The sequence below is a fragment of the Frieseomelitta varia genome, unplaced genomic scaffold (genome assembly GCF_011392965.1).
Source record: "Frieseomelitta varia isolate USP_RPSP 00005682 unplaced genomic scaffold, Fvar_1.2 scaffold_480, whole genome shotgun sequence".
Lineage (NCBI taxonomy): Eukaryota > Metazoa > Arthropoda > Insecta > Hymenoptera > Apidae > Frieseomelitta > Frieseomelitta varia.
The window spans coordinates 209,802-232,962 of NW_025110235.1; the positions used below are offsets into that span (position 1 = coordinate 209,802).

Below are 23,161 nucleotides of genomic sequence, written 5' to 3' on the forward strand. Positions count from 1 at the left end.
TAACAATCGCTTTTCGTCGAATAACATCACGTCAAGAACGTGTAAATTCATTTAGTTTAAGAGTTGAATTATGCAAGCTAGAAAACATTGCCGTATGTTAAATAATTATAAAATTATTTATTGAAATGAATTTATTTTTACTGATATATATATATATATATTACATCAAAGAATCTATGATATAACAAAAAAAAATGATCTTCACAAAGTTATTTAAAAAAAAATGAATATATTATGAAGTTACTATAAGTCTATAATTATCAAACTATGAAATTTTTATATCATTTGTATGCTTATTGTATAATATCAATCAATAATTCTTGCTATTGATCAAAATATCATTCAAGAAAGTTGCGTTACTCTTCTTTTTTTTTTCTGACATCTTCGTAATACTTTCGTTAATTAAAGATGAATTTTCAATTTTCAATTTGCAAATGCACCAACAGCATTTATTATTGATTACTATCTAAATTTTTATCTTTTAAGAATTATTATTTATTAGTGTTTAAATTTTTTCATCAACTTGCTGTATCTTCATGGTACAGATAACAGCTACAAAACAATGTCACCACCCGAGAAACAATTTCGCATCATCATAGCATTACACAATTGCTATAGAATTTCTAGACAAGTCACGTAGTATAATGTATAATTTATTGGAACTGAACCTGCTACATATATAGATAAAAGATTCTTTATTTTGAACTAGACATCATTTTTTTCTGTAACCTCATTCTTTTTTGTTCCTCCAGCTTTTTTCGCATCGCGTCGATTTCCGGTGAAGTGACAACTTGAGACTGCTTCCGTGAATTCCACGATGAAACAGCACACCTGACCGTAAGAATAATTGCCGTAAGAAATGAAATCGAGGTTTTTATCTGTTTTTAATTTTAATGACTGCTGCTAAGACGAACATTCTTTTTGCTTATCATGCTTTTTCTTGCTAAGGAATAAAACGTTGATTAACGCAACGTTTTACTTGAAATTTTCCAGTACTTAAAAAAAAAAAATACTCAAATATTCAAAATTTCAAGTCTTCGTAACTCTTAATTTTTTTAAATTTTCAACTTAATTTTAATTCCTTAATCTCAATTAATTTAATTTATATTTAATTCATAAAGTTTTTAATTCTCCATTTTATTATTGTATAAAGTAATGTTGCAATTTAGGCAATTTTCACTTGTTATTCTCTGCTTAATCCTTAATGGATCACCGTCAATATTAAATTCGAAAAGCCACCTCTATATCTAATTCTACAATATTTTCTTTATCTGTGAAATAAATAAAAACAATAAAAAGGAACTTAATTTCTTCTTCATCCTTCTCAAAATTATTTCTTCACGTATCTTTCCTTATCATCAATATATTAAAATATTAACAAGAAATAATATAAAATATTAATATTATTAATATTAAAATATTACTATTATTAATATTATTAATATTAAAATATTAACAATATTAATCCATATCTTTTACTACAGTTATAATTTGCTTAACACTTAATTATTATACAACTAACTTGCTTGCTTTATATTTCTCGAGCGCCTCTCGCGTGTCGTTGATCAAATTTTTTTGCCTTTCCCGTTCTCGATGAATAACAAACTTTCTGTTCTTTATTTCCTCGTCTAGTTTCATCTTCATCCAAAATAATCTCTCTTTTAACTAAACAAGAGATTGCTGCATTAAAGCGATAAATTAACTGTTAATTGTTTAACAGAGATGCTGCATACCTCCGCCAATGACATTTCACACAGAAGACCCAAGCCACTTGACTCTGTTGGATCGAAATCCTTCAAAGGCAATGCTCGCAAGGTCTGGATCGTTTTGATCTCTTGAATCAGTTTGATCTTCCTCTGAGTTTCTTCCTCTCTCTGTTTCATCAGCTGAGTTCTCAATCGACGCGATTCTTCACTAACTTCTGCACCTGATAGTATATTGAAAAATAACGTTTTATCAACTCTCTGTATGCTAAAGTCAGCATTAGTGATATCAATCTGACTCGTCGTTTTGTAAGTGAAACGCAAAATGATATCACAAACTGTACGCATCGTAAATTTATAGATAAATATCACGAATATGGATTTTTATACAAACTTACATTTTTGAGAATATAATTAAAGAAATAGAAATTCAATGGAAAATTGTATTGTTGAAAGTCAAATATCATTGAACGCAATTTTAAAACACTGTATTTTTATATATTTTTTCACAGCATGTGTGTTTTCCGTAAACGCATAAATTCATAGTCTATTTATAGCGCTTCGAATCAGATCATTCCTATGATGCAGTAGTCCAACAATTAATTCTTTGTTAGAATGAATATTTTTGATAACTTCTAACAATTTTTTATATAATAAAAAAGATTGTTTTATCAGCGAAGTTATGTTGATGATAAAGACAATTGAAAGCAGAGTACCCTTCTGTTTCTTTTCGTCGATCATGGCGTTGAAAGCTTCGCGAGAAGCTTGCTCGATTTCGCGGCATTTTTCCACGATTTCCATCATTTCCTTGTTGTGGTTCTCTCTCCATTTCTCCAGTTTGTCGTAAAGTTGTTGTCTCTTTCGGAACAAAGCAACAGAATTTAAAGTTCTTCCGAAAGTTTTTGCTTGAATCCTCTGGAGAAGATTATCAATGACCGCTGGATAAGAACGTCTGAACGCATTACCTCCTTTCGCACGCTTTCTGCGTGCACTTTAATATCATCCAGCAGCGATTGTTTCGCAGTAAACGCATTCTCGCGAGTTAACAATGCCAAAAGATGTTTCTCCTGTATTCTCAACAATTCCTCCTCTCTCTGTCGCTGACGTTTCTCTTCCTCGAATTTTAATATCGAAGTTGGATCGAGGCCTCCTTCCGCCAATGTTTTCAGTCTACAAGTTTTATTAAGATCAGCCTTGCAAGAGTAATGTAACTGGCAAATACTCAAACATCGAGGAAGAAAACGATAGAAACATAAATCACATTATCAAGTTTATTTTATTAATGATTTCATTCACATGTTAGTTAATACCTCTTTATCTCTTTTTCTTCGACGCTGATCACGCGAGCGCATTCTCTCAATGTTGAAGCTATTGTCTGCTTTATCTCGACTGGCTGCAATTAATAAACAAGTGATAGAAATCAAGAGAAGAGAAACAAAGAGAATTAAATAGGAAAGGAAACTGTTATGAAAACGCGTGAAAAATCTTTTGTTTTTTTTTTTTTTAACAAAAGATCGTTTATCTTAAATGGAGTGAATGGAGGAATTGAGGAATTTAGCGAAGGGAAAAATTTAAATTTAATAAAAAAATGATAATGTTTGAATAGACAGAATTATGCGATGCACCTTAAATTTTGGAATCGATCTTCTCGCAAGGATTGCTCTCGGTTTCTCTCTTTCTATCGATTTGTCGAAATCTTTACGCTGTTGGAAACAACTCGGAGCATTCTTGTTTGCGTCCTTCAACATGTTCAAAGCGTTCGTTCTGTTGGCTGCCCGCAAGGATTCCAATTTCGACACCATCGATGGTTTCAGGTAGTTAGTCTTTGGAACTTGACGCGCGAACTTCGTCACCGACAAGTCCTATCCAGGACATGATTCTTCAAAAAAGGAAATCTTAATTCAACGGCTTTAACTTACATAAAGTACAGTAAAAATGTAACTATCAATTCGTTTTGTAGCTATTGACAAACGGTTTAGCTGATTTATATCAGAAAAAAATATATTTTCCACAAGGTTATTGAAGACTTACCGACCATTTTAATCATTTTATATATCATTTAATCGAGTTAATTTTAAAGTCAATAAGTCAATTAATCAATTCGACAAATTGTGGAAACTTTCAGGATGATCCAGTAGTTGTTAGATATTAAAACAATTCCAATTGTGATATACAGAGAATAAAAATATTAATTAAACATTAAATTATAGACTGAAAAACGCTACTATATAATATGTACAATAATGCTTTTCAAATTATAACTATAAGTCGCTCACTTCGGGTGTAGCGGGTGGCACTTTCAAACGTATCTTCGGCCGATTCAAAACATTCATAAACACAGGAGTGGTCAATTCCTTTTTAGGAACCTTCGTGTTTCGCACATACTCCTTTAAATGCTCCTGAAGTTTCTTGAGATTAATTAAACGAGAGAATCCAATTAAAATCCACTGTTTCCCATCTTCGAGATGGAATTGCTTCGAAAAAAATGAAACGAACCTCTAAGCACGGCGCTGCTTCTAGAAACGGAAGGACGAGATTCTGCTCTACGAAATCTTCTTCGAACGTCAAGCAGCCTTTCTCGTGGAAAAGATTCGGAGTTTCCGCGCGAAGAAGATACGCAACGAGGGACAACAGCCTCCTTACTTTGAAGTAAACGAAACACTCGACCGAATCTTCGAAGAATAAACTGCATATTCTGTATGATAAGATGTACACAAACACTGAAAGATCAAATTCTTAGAGTAGTTTTATTAATTAAGGTGTTTGCCTGTTAAAGAAGGAAATACACTGGCGGCCATATAAGGTTTATTATATGTTACAGAAAGTATTTGGACGTAAACTAATTTTTTAATGAAACGTTTCCTTTATCAGCTTTCTTATTTTTTTCATCAAGATTGTATTCTATTTCCATAGTATCAAATTTTTGTAGTCGTAAAATACTGCTGAATTTAATAATCTCATGTCTAATTAATCAGAATGTAAGTGCTATGATAAATATGTATAATTATACATTTCCCAGCCGGCGACCATAAGATTTGTTATAGAAAGTATTTGGACGTATCCTAATTTTTTAATGAAACGTTCCCTTTAGCAAGTTTCTTATTTTTTCATCAAAATTGTATTCTATTTCCATAGTATCAAATTTTACGTTTAAAGTCGTACAAAAATATTGCTGAATTTAATATTCTCATGTCTAATTAATCAGAATGTAAGTGCTATGATAAATATACATTATACATTTCCCAGTCAGTACAATATTATACAAGATAATATGTAACAGAATTTTAGAAATTAAGCCATTCCGTGTTACTTATTGACTCTTTTCACCAACTTATTTTATTATAAATAAAGCAAAATTCGTTAGAATAGTAATTGACCGGCAGTGTATTCGATAGCTTACCAAGTACAGCTTACCCGTAATTTGATGTAAATCATTGTAATTGCGACAATTTTGTTTATCCAAATAATCCTTACTTATTGATTCCAAGAAAGCGGTATAACGAACAATATTCATGAACAGATCGATGATTATATTTCTCACCGAAACTGACAAACCCTTTGAAAACCCAAACTGTATTGCATTTGACGCTTGTAAGAGATTTTAATAAATTTTCAATGAATTTAGATAAATTTAACCTTAAACTCGTCGACATTGTTGAAACGTTTCCTAACAGGGTTGAAATAGGGTTTACATTTTTCCTTTGGCTGCTCCTTGACAAATAAGTGAATACAAAACTCATCCGGACTGAATTCTTCTTTCAACGTCACGTACACGTCCAAAATCTCGATCAATGGGATAAGAATATTTAATTGAAACACATTGGTCTTTGTTAACTGAAAAGAACAACATCGAGTAAACGATGTAAAATTCAACGCGTGAAATGATACCTCTTCCTCAAAACAATTCATCGTTGAGACTTGTTTCTAATTTAATAAACTACCATCTCTTCGGTCTTTGGACTTTATAATCACCGAAGAATAACGAAGAATCTTCGAATTCGTTATTATTAAAAGCCAGCACAATGTTTTGTCAAGGTTACACTGATATATTCAGATTATTTCGACGAATGATTCTAATCGTATGTCATTTGAAAACTCGAGTCGAACTTCAAACAAGTAGTCGTGATCTCAAATCTCGGTTTCTCCTTTTTTTCAAGACACGCTTTCAAGATATTTCCCAACGACCGTTCTATAAATGAAGTGAAGAAATAATTCATTAGACACACAGATTAATGAATATTTATTAGAAACAATCGATATTCTAAAGCCTAGGTCAAATTTCAAGCAAAATATTTACTTTCAGAGCCTCATCCTTCTGTTTTAAGAATAATTCCAAGATTTTCTTCATTTTTCCAACGATTGTTCTACAAAACATAAAGAGATACTCACGATTAATCAGTATTCGGTAGAAATAGTGAATATTCCAAAGCTTGAACCAAATTTCAAACGAATTGTTACCTTCAGATTCCTCTTTAAAATAATTTATAGTGCAAATTTTCTCGAAAGAGCAAAGTGATCCACGTGAATCCAATCGATATTCAATTTTGATTATCGATTTTATTTGCCAACGATCCATTAATCGACCAACACAATGGTACATGAAAAGACAACACGTTTCGTCACATACGTTTTATTGACTCTCATTCATCAACCTCCCTCTAACATCCTAAAGAAAAAAAAAAAAAAAAAAAAAAGGCAAAAAAGTTGAGAAAGTGTCTGTATAAACTATCCCTGAGAAAAAAATTTGTACTCCGACGTAACACAATAAAATATCGTTTGCGCTCCGCCACGATTAATACTATTACGGTACAATACATCCTAAGGAAAAATCTCCAACTAATTCACCGTCAGGCATTAGACGCAAATTACTAGACAGTAAAAATTTGTCGACCAATAAATTGCTGCAAAATATCATTTTCAATCAGGGATATTAGGTATCCCTAATTTCATCACAAAGAACACTGCTACTTTTTATTTTTCTACTAATATTTCCACCATTTCTAAGTAGAACGAGACGAATATCGCGTATTCTTTTTAAATATTGTAACATTTGTTTTTCGAAAATACTGCGTTTTCTTTTTTTTTTAAATTTTCCGAGCTCTTCTTTCCAGTACACAATTGGAGCAAGTTGTATAAAACGAAATGGGATTGTGTCAGTAAGCTTGCTTCCTCGAGATTTAAAAATCGCGCTTACGCACTTCTGAAAACACAGGTATCGAAGTTTCATACTGTTTCAATTTGATTTTCCGTATACTATTTTCTCATTATATTTTCCTTACTTTCGTTTGGCTTCTCACGTTTCTTTATACCTATATCTATACGTATATAAAAAGTTCGGTACTAAAGTAAATTCGTCGATCGATGACAATATAGTCAAACAATATACAATTTCTCGTCGTCTTCTTTAACCATCTGTTTTATAAATTATCGATCATACTGCGATATGTATACAAATAAATAAAATATACACTGAATCAACGTTACATTAATCATTTACAAAAATGAAGACCACGGTGGAAAAACACTGTAAAATTCATCATTATTAAATTTTTACAACAACTTTACACCAAGAGAATTATTTTAATACGACAATTGGAAAAAGGGAAGACTCTGTCACGTCAGAGGATGTAATGCAAATTTTGTTACAAAATATAAAATTTAGTTTCGTAAAAAATTGAATTTTAAATTGTTCTCCTCATAAGAATCAACAAGGATGATTTATCATGTTTTTCTCATGTGGTGCTTAAATACAATCATACGAAGGCTCTTCAGTCGTTGCAAAAGTTTGACAGGTCATAACAACTATAACAATAATTTCTTATAACAAGTAACTTTTCAAAAAATAACAATTTGTGACAATCACAATGTGTAAAAGTGGTAAAAATTTCTATCATTGCTAAGATTATCGATCGTGTACCAGATGACTAATAGCACTGTGATATCATCTAGATATTTCATTGAATTCGTTTTCTCTGATCGGACTGTACAAAAAGTGTTAAAAAAATATAATTATTGTCTCTTCGTTTCGATGTCTCGTACTGGAACGTTGGTCAGCGTATCACCACTTTGACAGCAATTTCATTCATATAATTATAATCCATAACATCACAATCGGTACGCTCGAAAATAATTCAATCAAAATTTTAACTCTTAATTTGTATTATTGGAATCGCAATTAATTTAAAGAAAATTTGTTTTCCTTATATTTAATTTTTTTTTTTTTTGTATTTTATATTTTATGTATTTTGTATTTTATATTTAAAAAAAAATCATTACGCAATAAGAATAATTAATCATTTTTACCCTGTAAAATAAAAATTGGAAAATAAAATTTCACAATGTACATATAATAAAATGACAAATAATTTGGACTTGGAAATTAACGACTTAGAAAATTACCATTTAATTTTCATTGAGATTTTTGATATCAGATGCAAAACTTTATGCATTTTTAATTTCTAATGAATAATAAATTCTAATTGTATTAATTCTAATGATCCGATAATGCTCAATTTTTAGTTTAATTTCTAAATAATTAAATACTTGAAAATTAATTAACTTGTTATATATTGGCCCAAAAATATCAATTAAAAGTTAAAAGCCATGCAACATTCCATCGACGAGAAATCACTTGCACGTTTTCGAATAAAATCTACACCATTGTCTTTTTATATCACATGATCGTCGAGTATGATCATTTTCATTATAATATATAATAATATATTCTACAACGATTACCGGCCAACATTTTTCTTTTGTACATCATTTCGATTTCTTTCTTGTCGCATGAGTTATGTATACTGTATATTATTATGTATGTATAATCGCGGTAACAGTCAGTTTTTCATTTTTTCTTCTTTTTTTTACAGAAAATTCATACATCTAATCAAATAGTCTATTACATCTATCACATATATAAATCTAAATTTACGTCACGTTCAGGACACAAACGACTATTATTCATACATAACATAGGCGATGATATATTAGACACGTTTCACGCGATATATAATTGATCATAAAAATATCCAAAATATTTTATGAACGTGACTAAATTAATTTTTAATTATTTTCTTTAAATTATTACGTTGGCCATTAATTAACAAATGATGTGTAAATTCAGAAATTTTCTCAACATATATATTTTCTCTCATAATTACAAATAAAAGCAATTGCTTCAATCTTCTTGTCAAAAACTAAAATATAAAACTTTGAAAGAGTATTTAAAAAATACTTTCAAACTATTAGATTAATATCACTGTATAATGGATAGAGTAATGGATAGCTGTTAAAAATATATTTCTTTTTCACTGAGATATATACTATTTCAATGTGGTCGTACACTTTTATGATCAACTACACATCCATGCACGATATTCGATCGAAATTACCAATTTCTCAGAGCTTTATCCTTCAACAACAAAGTTGCAAAATCTCTTCAAGATTATCTCGTTGAAAAGTACACAACTGTGAAATTGTGTTATACTCGATGTTATGTAACAACGCGAACAATAAGATGAACACAGAAATTGATAACTGCAATCCCTCCGTGTATTCGAGATTTGTTATCCTGTTCGTAGAATCAGGAACATATTCGCATTTAAACACGGATCACAGACGACAAAGTCTCCTTCTCCGAATCCGGAATGCGACATAACGTAACGTGAAAAATGTATTAAACGGAGAACTCGAAGAATCAATGAGCGTAACGCGCGACGACTCGTATACGAAACATATGGTGCTAAGCTAATAAATAATATTACCGTTAATAAAATTAACCTAAATAATTCAATGAAACAAAAACGAAAAGGAGAGTAATTTTATCCAAACGAATAATCATTCCCTACATAATCGGGTAGATGTCATGATCCATTAGTATCGCGTATATATTATATACGTACAAGTAAAAAGTATATTAACAACGATTTATACAACGAGCTAGCCTAGTTACGTGCTAAACGCTTGAATGATCGAGGTAAGGCTCTCATAGGTTCCAGTAACGAAGCCCAGAAGGCCGATTAGTACTATCACGATGTCTTTCGATATGGTGAAGAAACCCAACGACGCGTTTTGCCAGCATACAACCATCTCGATGAGCGGTGGAAATATCAATGCCAGAGCGGTGCTGCTTACTGCGCCAACCAGCGATATGAAAAGACCCAATTGAGGTATCGCCTCGGCTAGGACAACTGTAATAAAAACAAAAATTGATCAGATTGATGTTATATTTTCATATATTTTGAGAAACATCGATCATCGATGTTTATCGGAATTTATATTTTCACGAATAGAATCAAAAAGAAATGAAAATTGATGTTCAAAAATGTTTTCATCGAATCGTATAAGACAAATTGATCGTGATTTTAACATAAAATTTCGTTCATTTTTGAAATTAATTTAATATGATACTTACACGTTAAGAAACACATGGCGGAGCGGAAAATAGTCTCGGATAAGACAGGCCATTTGAAAGGGCCAAAACGGTTGACGATCTTCGGCCAAATAATCGCAATGGGAACGTAGAATTGCAACGCATACGTGAATAGTATGCTCAACGAGATGGCAACCTGTATGCACTGGGGTAAGCTGTAAAACACAATAACACCCTGTGAGTATCTGAATCATCTGTCTTTAATTCATTGCTGTTAGAAGCAACGAACTTGTTCATCAGTTTTATCATGACTAGAACTTTATTTTAGTTATGTTAAATCTGTATTTGTAACATGCAAATTTAGGCGAGTACACGACAAAAATACAAAAAGAAAAGATCTATTGTATGACTAATTAATTATTGCGTGTTGGCAAAAGAAGGAACACGACGTCACAATAATGTAACAAACGATCTAGTATCTTTATAAAACAACACAACACTTCTGGAAAACCTATGAATGATAGAAACCTTGAATGCTTGACGACGCTTTTTCCATCCACCCTTCGTATGCAACAGAAAATTACGTTACAAACAGTACTTTCTTAATTATGCCGTTTTTTTTTTTTTGTTTTTTTTAAATATTTTCTCTCTCGCTATTTTTCGCTATCATTTTGTCTGATAGAATTTCTTAGATAATTCTTAATTCATTATATAATTTTTTTTTTACAAAGTTACAACAGTTCAAGTATTGACAATTTTTCGTCACTAGTGGTACAATTATGTTCTTCACTGTACGTGCTTTCTTTTCATATGCGGTGAAAGAAAAATCTGCTAATCACTTGCCTAATTTGTTTCAAAGGGGAAATATTGCTTGTCTATTCTACACGAAATTTATAAATTTATAAAGATGAGAAAGTTGATTGATATTAATAAATAACGTTTGATCATTGTGCGCAACAAAACTTAGCGAGTGATTAACATAAAGTACTGACAATACTGAAGAAATAGCTACCTAATGAAAGAAGTTCTTAAAAACCAAGCAATAATTATAACAACCAAATAGGAACATGAAGTTTATACTTACACTTCTTTCGATTCGAGATTTAACGTAACAGATCCAGCCACCTCATCGCCGTATTTTAAATACGACACAAAACCCATCGCGACGAACATCCCACCGACGATCACCATTCCGACATTCAAAACTCCAAGTGGCTTATTGAAATTGCTCGGTTTCTTCATTTCGTTTTTCAGTGGCAGAACCTAAAGATACAAAAATACAAAACCTAAAATACTTTTGCTAAAACAAGCAAAATATATCTCATCTCATTGATAGCTGCAATTACAACTAAGAAACTGAATCTTAAACGCTCGTTCAAAAAGCTCACAATGAGAAACATTGTTACCAGCAAAACTTTCTAAAATTACTTTCAGCAAAAACCTTTAGAAACGTCTCGGTTTCGAAAATGAAGGTAATTAATCGAAGTTGACAACCTCAAAGTGAGCAGCGTACCATTTTCTTGTTAGATTGTTTCTTGTTGAAAAGAGATAATAAAGGCGTTACATAAATGCCAAGGAAGCGCGTGTGAAACGCTTACCAAAGTGATACCCTCGAAAGAATATATCACAGTGCCAAAGAACAGAGGCAACTCGTGCCAATCGGCGATGTACCGCCTCTCGTGGATCGGCGGCAGATCGTAAGACATGATGTACATGGTAGCAACGTAGCCAGCGATGACCAGAAAATTCGCCAACGACGAGATGGGCACCAGGTACTTCAAGTTCCTGATCCACGTGCTCAGCATTATCGGAATCAGGATCACAGCCATGTGTTGATGAACGTCCATCTCGATCCCGTATACGTCCAACACCTGCCAAAAAGAAATTGTTTTCGTGAAAGTTACCTCACTACTTATCATAGTATATTATCACTATTAATATACTACTATTTTACTATTAATAATATACTATTACCATTAATATTATCACTATTAATATACTATTATTTTACTATTATTAATATACTATTATCACTAATAATATAATAATCTTACATTATCACTACCAATATAAATAATACAAAATATAATATTTATTTATACACATTATTTATAATATTATACATTACAAAAATACATTGTTTATAATATTATAATAATAATGTTTGTCAAGTCTTTTGTATTATAATATAATTACAAATGTTATTATAATAATGATATTTGTCTTTAAATACTGCAACTGAATGAGAAAACAGGCGTATAGATTTTGCTAGAAAAAAAAATAAATATGTCCAGCGAAATCGCGCCATTACAGGTCACTAACGATTCAGGTTTTACTTTTAAGTAGAAAAAGACAATTTTATGTGGACGATTTTATATAACAAAAAAAAATCAAAATAGTGAATTAATATCAATACATATATATAATATTTAATTGATTTTATAACAGTACGAGAAACATGGCCAAAGTATTCAATATTCAAAGAGTTAATAAATAAAAAATCATAAAAGGAGGATTAAGAATTGGGCTCACCTGCTTCATATTCTTCGCAATGAAAACAAAATAAACGCAGCAAAATCCGAGTTGCGTGATACATAAAAATACATTAACCAATTGTCTGAAACAAAACGACGAATGAAATGATGAGGACAGATGGGAAACGTGGATAACGAGACGTGTAACTAATCGTAACCGATCTTTCTTTTAATTTTTCAGTTTCGAGCAAATGATTCGAGATCAGAGTTTGGCGCGGCGCTAGAACGAATAGTCGATGATGTTCCTATTTTATGATCTTCATATCACATATACACGTACCTCATAAACACAGAATATTTTCGGAGTGCCAGTGGACCGGTGGCGAAGCACAATTCCACAGTACCAGCAAATCCAGTTGTGGCACTCGAATTATTAACGCGACGGGTCACCTCTTCGTTACACTTAATCTGCAAACACACAACGTCTAGATTGCTATGTACCTTGAATGTTTTATGAACGTAATTGAAGAAATATAGGAATATAAATAGAAACTTGTTTTATTTACTACAGTAATTTCACTTCACGAATTTTGTGTATAATATTATGCGTGTTATAGAAAATATTTTGTAATTTCATTAACGTTAAGATACGACGTAATTATACTGATAAAATTTGAAATCAATTTTATATATAGAAGTTATAAAATATTTATTGCGACATATGTGTAATTAGTAGAAAAATTAGTACACAGCATGAATAGTGATCTGAAGCATACAATAAGCGTTAAATATGGCCCCACTGAAATAATAACTGTTTAAATAATTTTGTGATATCTATGATAACACACATTTGTATTAAATATCTTATAAATTCTACATTACATACATTTAAATTTCTTTCAAATTTTACCAATCGTCATAGTTAAGTCTCATTATCGTTAAAAAAATTTCAAAATGTATTATATGAGGTAACGTATGTATAAAAAGTTTCTATAAATGTTCAAGTACATATATTTGCGAGAAATTGTATAATAAATACTTTACTTTGGATATCTTACATATTATATGCAGAATATCGAATAGAAACGTTTTTATACATTTTTAACGCTCACACGAATGTTTATACATTTCTGTAAAAATTTTATAATCAAATTTTATAAATTCTCGTAGACACAATTTGGCCCAACAAACATTGAAGAAAATATGCAGTATCTCGAAAAAATTAAAATATTATGTACCACCATAATTATCTATTATACAAATAGTAGAGAGAACGATGATTTATACGTACAAGAATATGCTGAGCATGAACACAAATAATCCCGAGGAACATAGTAAGCGGCGGAGCCAGCAACAATCCGGCATGCTTGAAAGCATCCCCTAACGCAAATATGCCAGAGCCGACGTTACCTTTGAACAGGTGCATCATTGTTTCTAAATACCTGTAATTATTCGTTCGATATAAATAATCTTCTGTGTTAAAAGCTAAATAAATTCTTTCTACAGACTGAAGATGTTCCAAATACTTCAACAACTATGTACATATATATGTGAATAAAGTGCTGAACTTTATTCATTCGTATTTATTAGAATTTCCTATTTTAAAATGGAATTTTATTTGAAAAATTAATTCTCTCTTCACATTTCATGTTCATTCAGTGTTTTGGAGAAAATTTGATGTGTTGAAATATTTGATAAAAATTTGTCTGTGTCTATGTTGTGAAATCAGAACAGATGGACAAAAGAGAATGACAATGATTAATTATTTAGATTCGTTCATCAAATGCCACTGTTTTGATGCTTAATGTTAAAATCACTATTCTTCATTATCAGATATCAAAAATAAATTAATTAAAAGTGTAAGAACTTTCGCAAGTTCTTTTTTCAATAGTTTATGAACACGTTTTATAGTTATAGAAAAATAAATTAGTTAGAAACTAATCACGATACAGCGGAAATTTGATCAGTAGTAAACATGTTAAACAGCATCAACAAAAGTGGTTAGCTGTTATATATAGTTGACAGATTTTCTAAGCATTCCCGTGTCTCGTTGCGCGAGGCTAATTTAAAATCGCCGGCGAATGAACCTAGTCGACCGAGTTTGAAAACGCTCGGTCTACGTTTATCAACTGTTTTATGCTTACATCTTGCGCGTTGTTGATTCGTTAATTGCTCAACGAGTACGATTCGAATAAATGAGAATAGAATAGAAACTGGAATAGAAAATAAATGGAAACCATTGTAATTAATTCAACTAAAAAAATGCGAATATTTTTATTCATAAAAAGTTATTCTTCGTCTAACTGATGCTTATTTAAATAATCAAGTTGAAGGAGGAATAACAATAAGAAAATAAATGGAGATTCTATTAATTAATTTATAAAAACTATAACTAAAAAAAGAGTGTAATAATTAAATATTTTTATTTAGAGAAATTATTTTTTTATACAATCCATGTCTTCAATGGGACGAAACAGAGAGTAATAACGACAACAGAAAATAAATGAAATCCATGATTGAAAACTAAGAAAGTATATTGTAAGATACTTGCAAAATGATATTCTTTATGTACACTTTTAATTCCTTATGTATATTTTCAATGTTTGCATAAAAAATGAGATGTAAGAAATACGATAGCCTTCGTTCGCAGACTATTTCTTTTTTTTTTCTTTTTTTCCTGTGTGGAATTTCAAAAAGACTCTCCGATGAGACGAATTATGCAATCGATTAAAACGCTATTAATACGTTACGACAACAGTGATTTTCCAAATGAAAAGTTAAATGTGGAAATTACGCGAACCAATGAGGACTTATGCCAACATATTTATTTCGAGATTGGGCTTCGGCTTTTGCGGTTCGAAGGAAAAGTCGAGGCCTGATGTTGCTCGTTAATCACGTTATATATGCAAATATACCAATTAAGCCAAGGTGCTGCCTACCGAAACCTCGATCCACCTTAGATGAAATAATCATAGGTAAAATGTTTTCCATCTATTTTCTATATATATCAACATCATCAGAATATATATATATATATATATATATATATATATATATATATATATATATATGTATCAGAATATCTAAAATGACTAATTTGTAACTTTCCATATAAATATTAAATACATTTAGCTTTCTATCGTATTACATGTTTTCTCATCAATAGGTTTAATTTTCAGAATTCGATTCCTTGTTTGAAGGAATATATATCATGTTTAATGTTCAATATAACATTACATATAACATATAATAAACTTAATGTGAAAAGATTACAAAGTTTAATTCTTCACAACACTCTATTTTATCTTCTATCCATGTTCAATTATTAATTATATTATTAATATAATTAACTTTATCTTTTCTTTCATCTTATCTTAACTTCATCTCTTGTCTATATTGATCTTTGCGTTCAGATGAATTAGAAATCTATTAGGTTCGAAAGCCAAATGTATGTGTATGTTCATTTATTATTGTGCTGTTTAAGAGGATTGACAAAAGAGGATTATTTAAGTTGATTGATCGAGAATCTTGATCAAGACCCTGGACTTTCAGAAAGGCGGTGCGCATCATCCTGCTCGCCATTTACTTCCTTATAAATTGTTTCACATCGTGATTTGCATTAATGTTGCGCGTGCTCGCGAATTAAGGAAATTAGCCTCGTACGTGACTGTAATACACATGATTCAATGTAACGCCGACGGAAGGAACACGTCCGTGTAATATGTCTGTGCCAACAATAAAGTTACAATTAAAAGAGTGGAAAATTTCGTTCAGCTCGTAACGCAAGATTGAGAGGAAAGACGAATCAGACGGGTTGAATATATTTATGTCGTTGGACATGATTTAACGTATGACTGCGTGTAGAGTAATGCACGAGGGGTGGTACAAGAGTAACAGATTTTCCCAGAATAAGAAAATAGTACAATTATGCAAGTTACTTGTTAAAAAGAATTTACGATATCAAATGAAGCAGACAGTTTAAAAAATAAAATGGAAATAAACTATAAATATTGAGTTTAATTAAAAGATACTTAAATAAAAAAACGAAATACTGAGATATTCACATGATCTAGTATAACTAATATAATCATAATTGCCTTCTTTCGTTGAATCGTTAATGAAATTCCAAAATATTTCATATAGTACGACGCATACAAATTTTTTGAAAGCATCTCTCTAAAATTTTACGAAAAGCATTTGAATACTTTTGAATAAGTTATGCCTTTACTTTCACGTGTTATGTTTATACTATTCGTGATTAATACCTTGAATTTTCCACTTCAATTGTTCATCATAATTAATTACTGTTGTAACTCAATTCACCACGCTACTTTTTTTTTCCAAAGAATTATGCAACTGCATTGAGAAGTTTCTCAAACAAGTATCAATCGTAAAACTTTATCCTATTCATCTTCGATAGACTTAATAAATAGATTCAACCGCAAGAATGTGTTAAATTCACGTGGGCCTTCCCAGAAAATAATGACGTACAGGAAAACAGCGATTATCTTGTAAATTGTTTTCGTCCTCTGACTAACGCGTGTGAGAATGAATTCCATGATCGGTTATTGCAGGAGGAACAGAATCATCTGTTGTTCCCCGAACGTTCTAATTATGAGAATTCCGTCGGAAATATGAACAAAGAAGTGCACTTCTCTCGTAAAAATGAGGTTAATAAAAACGTGAAACGTTATTTCTTCAAGTTTCCGTAGCTAACGAAGATAATCGGTTTGAGAAGAGGAAATGTTTGAGACCTTGAAATGAAGTAGATAATTTAACACTACAACTACCATCGAAATGATTAATGCATAGGAATTTTATAAATCACGATGCAACGATGCGTTTTTCGATATATCATTATTTTTTGTCAAATATAATAAATAATGAATCAAAGCTCGCGTTCCATATTGTATTACGTGCCTTTGAACTTTTCTGATACAAGTTTTATATTTATTTTTATTTTACGTTTGTTTCATATTTATATCTATTTTTATTTATTTAGCGAGCAGCGTTAAAATTATTATTTACTTTATATTTCCAATTCACCTTAAAATTCCTTACCTTATTTCCCACAGTCTGGGAGATGCAAAAATTAATAAAATTATGTTATTAATACTGAATTACGATCTACTGTGAAAATGAATTACAAATGAAATAGTCTTTTGACAATAGACTTTTAATTTGTACTTCAATTTCGTACCATAAGCGTGCCATACGAGGATAATTATAAAGCATAATATAATAATTTATAGGTAACAGAAGATGGCAATAGTCGCGCAGTAATGTGCGAGTGAAAACCGCAAAAGCGGAACCTATCTTGCGGTTGTGTAACATATCTGCGCAAAGGCGTACACATACACGCATCCACGCACACGTGAACACAAAAGGAAAACGCATTCTTTCTTTCTGAGCACGGGGAATGTACTGGAGTGTATCGTGGGCATTTTCACTTGGCTGGTGGTTCATTTGAAAGTCATACCATAAATAATCGGTGGAAGGACGTCTTGAAACGTGATAAAAAAAAAAAAAAGTCGAGAGGTAAAAATCAGGGTAAGCGAACTCACGAGGTCGGATGGTGAACGGAAATCCCATGCTCGTCGCTTCCGCCTTCCATTTCAGCGCCCTTTTCCACCGCCAGAATGGGGTCCTTCGATTGGAAGGCTCCGTATGTGCTGCCATTTCTGAAGAGAGAAACAAATGTCAAATAAGTAACTGTAGCATATCATCGAATAATAACATTGAGTCAGACACATTTTTGAATAGTACGAATGAAAAAATATTAAAATGAATTTCGAATGGTGCAAAACGAAATAAATTTTTAAGAACTGAGTTTCTATTATCGAATAACGAAATTACTAAATTAGGGGTCATTTTTTTAGTCACGCGAACGAATGTAAATGTCAAAATGAACTTTTGAAAATTAAATATAGTTATCGAATAAGAGAGTTATTAAATTAAAAAAAAAACGTTGGGACGAACTATTAAAAAGAAAATTTCTCTGTGCTTTACTTATGTTTCCAATTTTAAAAAGCTGTAATAAATTTGAAACTGTCCAAAAATCAATTTCTGATCATTAATATCAATATCAGGCAAGGGATTAATTATTTTTACGTTGCATTTACAAAGCATTTTCTTCTATATGAACAATTCAATGAAATTCAGTGTTTTTTTATATTTCTTCAAATTTATTACGTGAATAACAATTACGTTAATATCTTAATATTGCTGATGCTAGTGTATGCCAATGATAGTGCAAATGTTATTTTTACTTTACTTCATATTAAAAAGCAAATGATCCTAAGACAGATTCCGATCTGGAATGTTATACAGATCAAAATTACGAAATCCTCTTACTGATCATAAGACTAAGTATAGAATTCGTTTCTACAGTTAACAATTTTCTGCACGATATGTCGCGATCATTATACGACGAATCTTCCATTCACAAGAATTCGCGAGATTGCACGCAGATTACGTAAAAACCGGATTGCCAATAAAACTTCTAATTGTCGAACGTTTCTTCATCTTTTCTTTTTATTGTCGTTGAAGAAACCCGAGAGCAGTCACAACAAGTGCAACCAGAATACAGTGCCAGCAAGTCTGCTTCAACACGCGTAACTTTTCCCATGAACGTCGAACCAGTTTCTCAGTCATAGCGTACGACTTCTATCGTAGACTCGCCGACGCTAGAACGCACGTTCTACTTTCACTCGAATTGTAATCGAAGTTGAATAACGGTTAACAATTATTTTCGAAATTGCTGGGTATCAGACATAACCGCACGAGAGCACACTGAGATAACATTTGCAAATCGAACAATAATAAATGGAACAAATTTTTTAACCGAAGAGATCGAACAACGAGTGAGTTAAAATTTGTAAAAAGCTTGTACATAAATTTGCAAATGAAAAGTTACAATTTGAAAATTTTAAGATGAGGGACTAATGAACAAAAACTACGAATAATAGAAATAATAATAATAAAATTATATTGAAATAGTAATAAAATTTTATTAATATTATACTTTTAATTTTGCAGCTTGTAAAATTTTTATAAAGAGAAACAAATGTTTTTAATGTAATAAATGGGAATTACAGCTTGTAAAATTTTCATGAAGAAAAATAAACAATTGGACAATTTCATTTAGTGAAGAAAACGCATTTGTGTTAGTAAATGTCTTGGAAAATGCACCATGGTCAATCGTAGAAACCGTAACAAGTCGAGTCATCAGTGAAAAAGTATCTTGTGTGCATAGACTGACATTAACATTCCAAGGTAATTCCCCTGTAGAACTCTTGGAAATACCTTTTTATAAGTCTGAACAAATATTTTAAACTTTTCGTATTGGACACCAGACGAGGATGACGCGGACAACATCAACATTTATCACTCGTTATTTATAATTCTTATTCGAGCGACGTGGCTGATTTTCTTTTTAAAACCTACACGACATTCGGTGTTCGATGAAACAACTCCTAGAATTAAACTAACTTCACCATTTTTGACACCTATACTGTGTGTAAGAATGCCCTTCCTTGAATACTAAAAATACAAAAAAATTTCAAGAGAATTAGAATTAATTTACAAAGGTTATTATGGGATCTAAATTAAAAAAAAAAAAATGTTAATAGTTGACTGTAATAGTTGAGAAATTCATGTAATGAAAGATAACTGATTAATTTAACAGGTGCTTGAATAAATGAATATTTACTAATCAATTGATATATGAGGGAATTAATAAATAAAGCAGTTATGTCGTAGAAATTATGTTACGATTATAAAAGATAGGATAAATTTAATATTAATTGTTTAAAAGCTACGCTGATTAACTATATAAATTTAAAAAAAAAAAACAGAAAGGCAATGATACTGCGAACGTTATTTTTTAAATTCGAAATTTGCTATTATTTACGTCGTTAATAGTAATTAATTTATTAATGAAGTAGTATAATTAATTGATCGTGTAAAACAATTTAGGAACACAATTGCCGAAAAATGGAGTTGATCACACTATATACTTGCAAATTAAAGTTTTTAAATAATTTTAAAAATAAATATACGTTTAATTTACGTATAATAAATGTTGAATTTAAGTCTACCTTGTAAACCTTCGCGCTATAGACTTTGCAATAAGAGTTAACACGATTAAAGATTGAAACGAAAGGTTTGATATTTATTAAATCGTTAGTTGATGGTTTCTATTAGGTAGAAATATAAATTCACGGATAAAAATTATATCGAATATCACGGAGGTTTCATCTTTCGATGTTAGATCGAAGAAATATCAGTGGATGCCAACGAACTACGTCATTTTTGGCTCCGATCTTGCCATTGAAACAGGAACACGTATGCAAAACCTGCTAATTTCGCAATTTGACCGTTCAGTGCTAACCAATCCATTCTACTGACTATTTTGGGTAACGATGAACTGGATAAAACTTATTTGTCGCATAAATTCTTGTAAACCGCGAATATATATGGCATATATGACATTGCATTAAAATTGAAAGATTACAAAAATAATGTAAAAAACATGTCCAAACTGAAAGATTAGAATAGAAGGTGCTTAAAAGTTTCTTCCTGATGATATCAATTGGAGTGACAAAAGGTACGAAAAACTGAGATTGACATTGAAAATTTGTTGTTGCGATATCGATTAAACAAGTAGAAATTTTCGATACGAGTATGAAAAGGCAAAAAAAGACGAAAGCTTGCAAGCGTATTAAATTGATGAAAATATTTTGTAAAAAATTAATGCAAATAATTTCTTCGTAAAGTAAAATTACTAAGTTATTTCACATTATTTGTTCTCATTTGAAATTGGACGATTACTTGAGTTTATCATCAGTACCAAGATTTCGAAAAATTAATTAATTAATTTTAATTCATTAAAATTATTAAGTTTATTCATAAAGGAAAAATCACAAAGCAACGAGCTAATCGCTGGAAATAGAAATTTATAAAAACGCTCCTATCTCGAACCAATACAATCGTAAATAAAAGAAACGATTGCGTACGTGACACAAGCAATAAATTTCTAATTAGCAATGCGTGAATGTTACAGAACAATTCGCGGTCAGGTAAGAATGCTGTAATCTACGATGCTGCAATAATGTTATCAAATCAACTTGATATCAGAAGTAATTAAATTAAAGGCGTGATGAATGAGTAGCATCGAATAACGCGGTTTAACATGTGTTAATTTTGAACGCAGACAATCTAGACGTCTTCAAAATAAAATCTGATGAATATTTTGTTGCAAGTATGACAGATATTTATGTACCTACCTGTGAGGTTCCTTTAACGTCATCTCGTCACCTCGCAACGAATTCTTCCTCGTATTGGGATTTTTGTGCATTTCCATCTGCAATCATAAATGGAAAATGTTGAAAATCCAAATCAAATTCTACAGTCAATCGATCATTATGAAATTACATCGTTATCGTCTTGATTCTGACTGAAATTTGACTGAAACTTATCAAAAATATTTTACTTATTCAACTTATTTAAAATGTTTTATCAATTTCAGTCAATTGATAAAATATTTTTTATTAATATTGTTTGTTCATTTGTCGCCACCTTTCATAAAATAACGTAATTACTTTGATAATTATGAAATTATATTGCATTTTTATTATTACATTAAATTCATTACAGAATCCATCACTTTTGATTTTTATTTTTAAAACAGGTTACAGACCAACGAAGATTATGTTACTTGTTAGTTGACTGCGATATTTTTAAAAGTTCCAAAACATGATTAACAGGAACTCTCGAAATTCTGATCTAAGCAACTAATTCTCAATCCATTAATTTCAAGTTACCAGGAACAGTATCGCGAATAAATGGCAAAAGAATTGACTACTAGTAGCAGGGGACGTAACTATTCCTGTCACATAAACTTTTTTATTCACTCATTTTGTAGCAAGAAAACTGAGAAAAATGTTACGTAAAAAAGAAAAACATACGTGTATTCTTGAGTCAATGTGTTACGATAAATTCTAATCAATTTGTGCGCAAAGAAATCCATTCTTTTCTACAAATTTTGCATGCATAATAATAAAAAAAAGTGTTTTTTTTTTTTAATAAAGCTTTGATATATCAAAACTTGCAGAAATAAAAGAAAGATTGAAAAATTTATTTAAAAAGAGAAAATAGAAAAAAGCTTTTCCTTGCTAAATAAAATATCTTCAAGGATGTTTTATCGTGCTTCTTACTATTCTAAAAAAAAAAAAAAAACGTATCTCTTATCAGTTTATACAACTTTTTTTAAAAATCATAAATGACCTCGGATAGTGTCTTTCTCAGAGAAAAGTTCAATTTTTTTTTATTCGCGAGATAAAAATGATCAAAAACGATCCGTTAATTAAGGTTGAAATTGCGATGTGACCGGCGCTTTTCTTCGACGACCCGCCGATCGAGCCGAGGTCGCGCAAAGTTCAATGGGAAGATACTGATCGAACAATACGATTTCCCACGAAAACGTGACCAAACATCTGTCCACCGGCTTCCTTCGGTTTTCTCTGGTACTATTCCACGCTTAGGTTAACAAGCCGCTTCTACGATCGACCGACATGCAATCAGTGGACAATGTAACAAGGATTTTTGCCGTT

The 23,161-nt window shown here is 30.9% G+C and overlaps 2 protein-coding genes across 5 annotated transcripts in view; both read right to left on the reverse strand.

Annotated features, from left to right (window-relative positions):
* Positions 1 to 310: 310 nt before the first annotated feature.
* On the reverse strand, positions 311 to 7,935 carry LOC122532887 (cilia- and flagella-associated protein 99-like). Its single transcript, XM_043662048.1, has 11 exons — positions 6,001 to 7,935; positions 5,340 to 5,892; positions 5,118 to 5,259; positions 4,200 to 4,423; positions 3,980 to 4,111; positions 3,014 to 3,096; positions 2,669 to 2,873; positions 2,420 to 2,561; positions 1,734 to 1,927; positions 1,523 to 1,665; positions 311 to 831 (listed from the first exon to the last, which is right to left on the reverse strand). Exons 2-11 carry the CDS (start codon positions 5,610 to 5,612, stop codon positions 696 to 698), a joined length of 1,674 nt encoding a protein of 557 aa, XP_043517983.1. The 5' UTR covers positions 5,613 to 5,892; positions 6,001 to 7,935; the 3' UTR covers positions 311 to 695.
* A 308-nt stretch (positions 7,936 to 8,243) lies between these two features.
* Positions 8,244 to 23,161, reverse strand: part of LOC122532886 (proton-coupled amino acid transporter 1) — a 31,355-nt gene continuing 16,437 nt past the window's right edge. For 3 of the 4 annotated variants that reach the window (XM_043662045.1, XM_043662046.1, XM_043662043.1), the window contains 10 exons: positions 21,836 to 21,912; positions 18,113 to 18,229; positions 13,840 to 13,990; positions 12,889 to 13,016; positions 12,607 to 12,691; positions 11,673 to 11,945; positions 11,159 to 11,337; positions 10,603 to 10,635; positions 10,117 to 10,289; positions 8,244 to 9,892 (listed from right to left, as the gene is read on the reverse strand). In XM_043662045.1, the coding sequence (XP_043517980.1) occupies positions 9,651 to 9,892; positions 10,117 to 10,289; positions 10,603 to 10,635; positions 11,159 to 11,337; positions 11,673 to 11,945; positions 12,607 to 12,691; positions 12,889 to 13,016; positions 13,840 to 13,990; positions 18,113 to 18,229; positions 21,836 to 21,912 (1,458 nt within the window). In that variant the 3' untranslated portion in view covers positions 8,244 to 9,650. The remainder of the gene's footprint in view (positions 9,893 to 10,116; positions 10,290 to 10,602; positions 10,636 to 11,158; positions 11,338 to 11,672; positions 11,946 to 12,606; positions 12,692 to 12,888; positions 13,017 to 13,839; positions 13,991 to 18,112; positions 18,230 to 21,835; positions 21,913 to 23,161) is intronic. The other variant, XM_043662044.1, reaches the window with a different exon arrangement.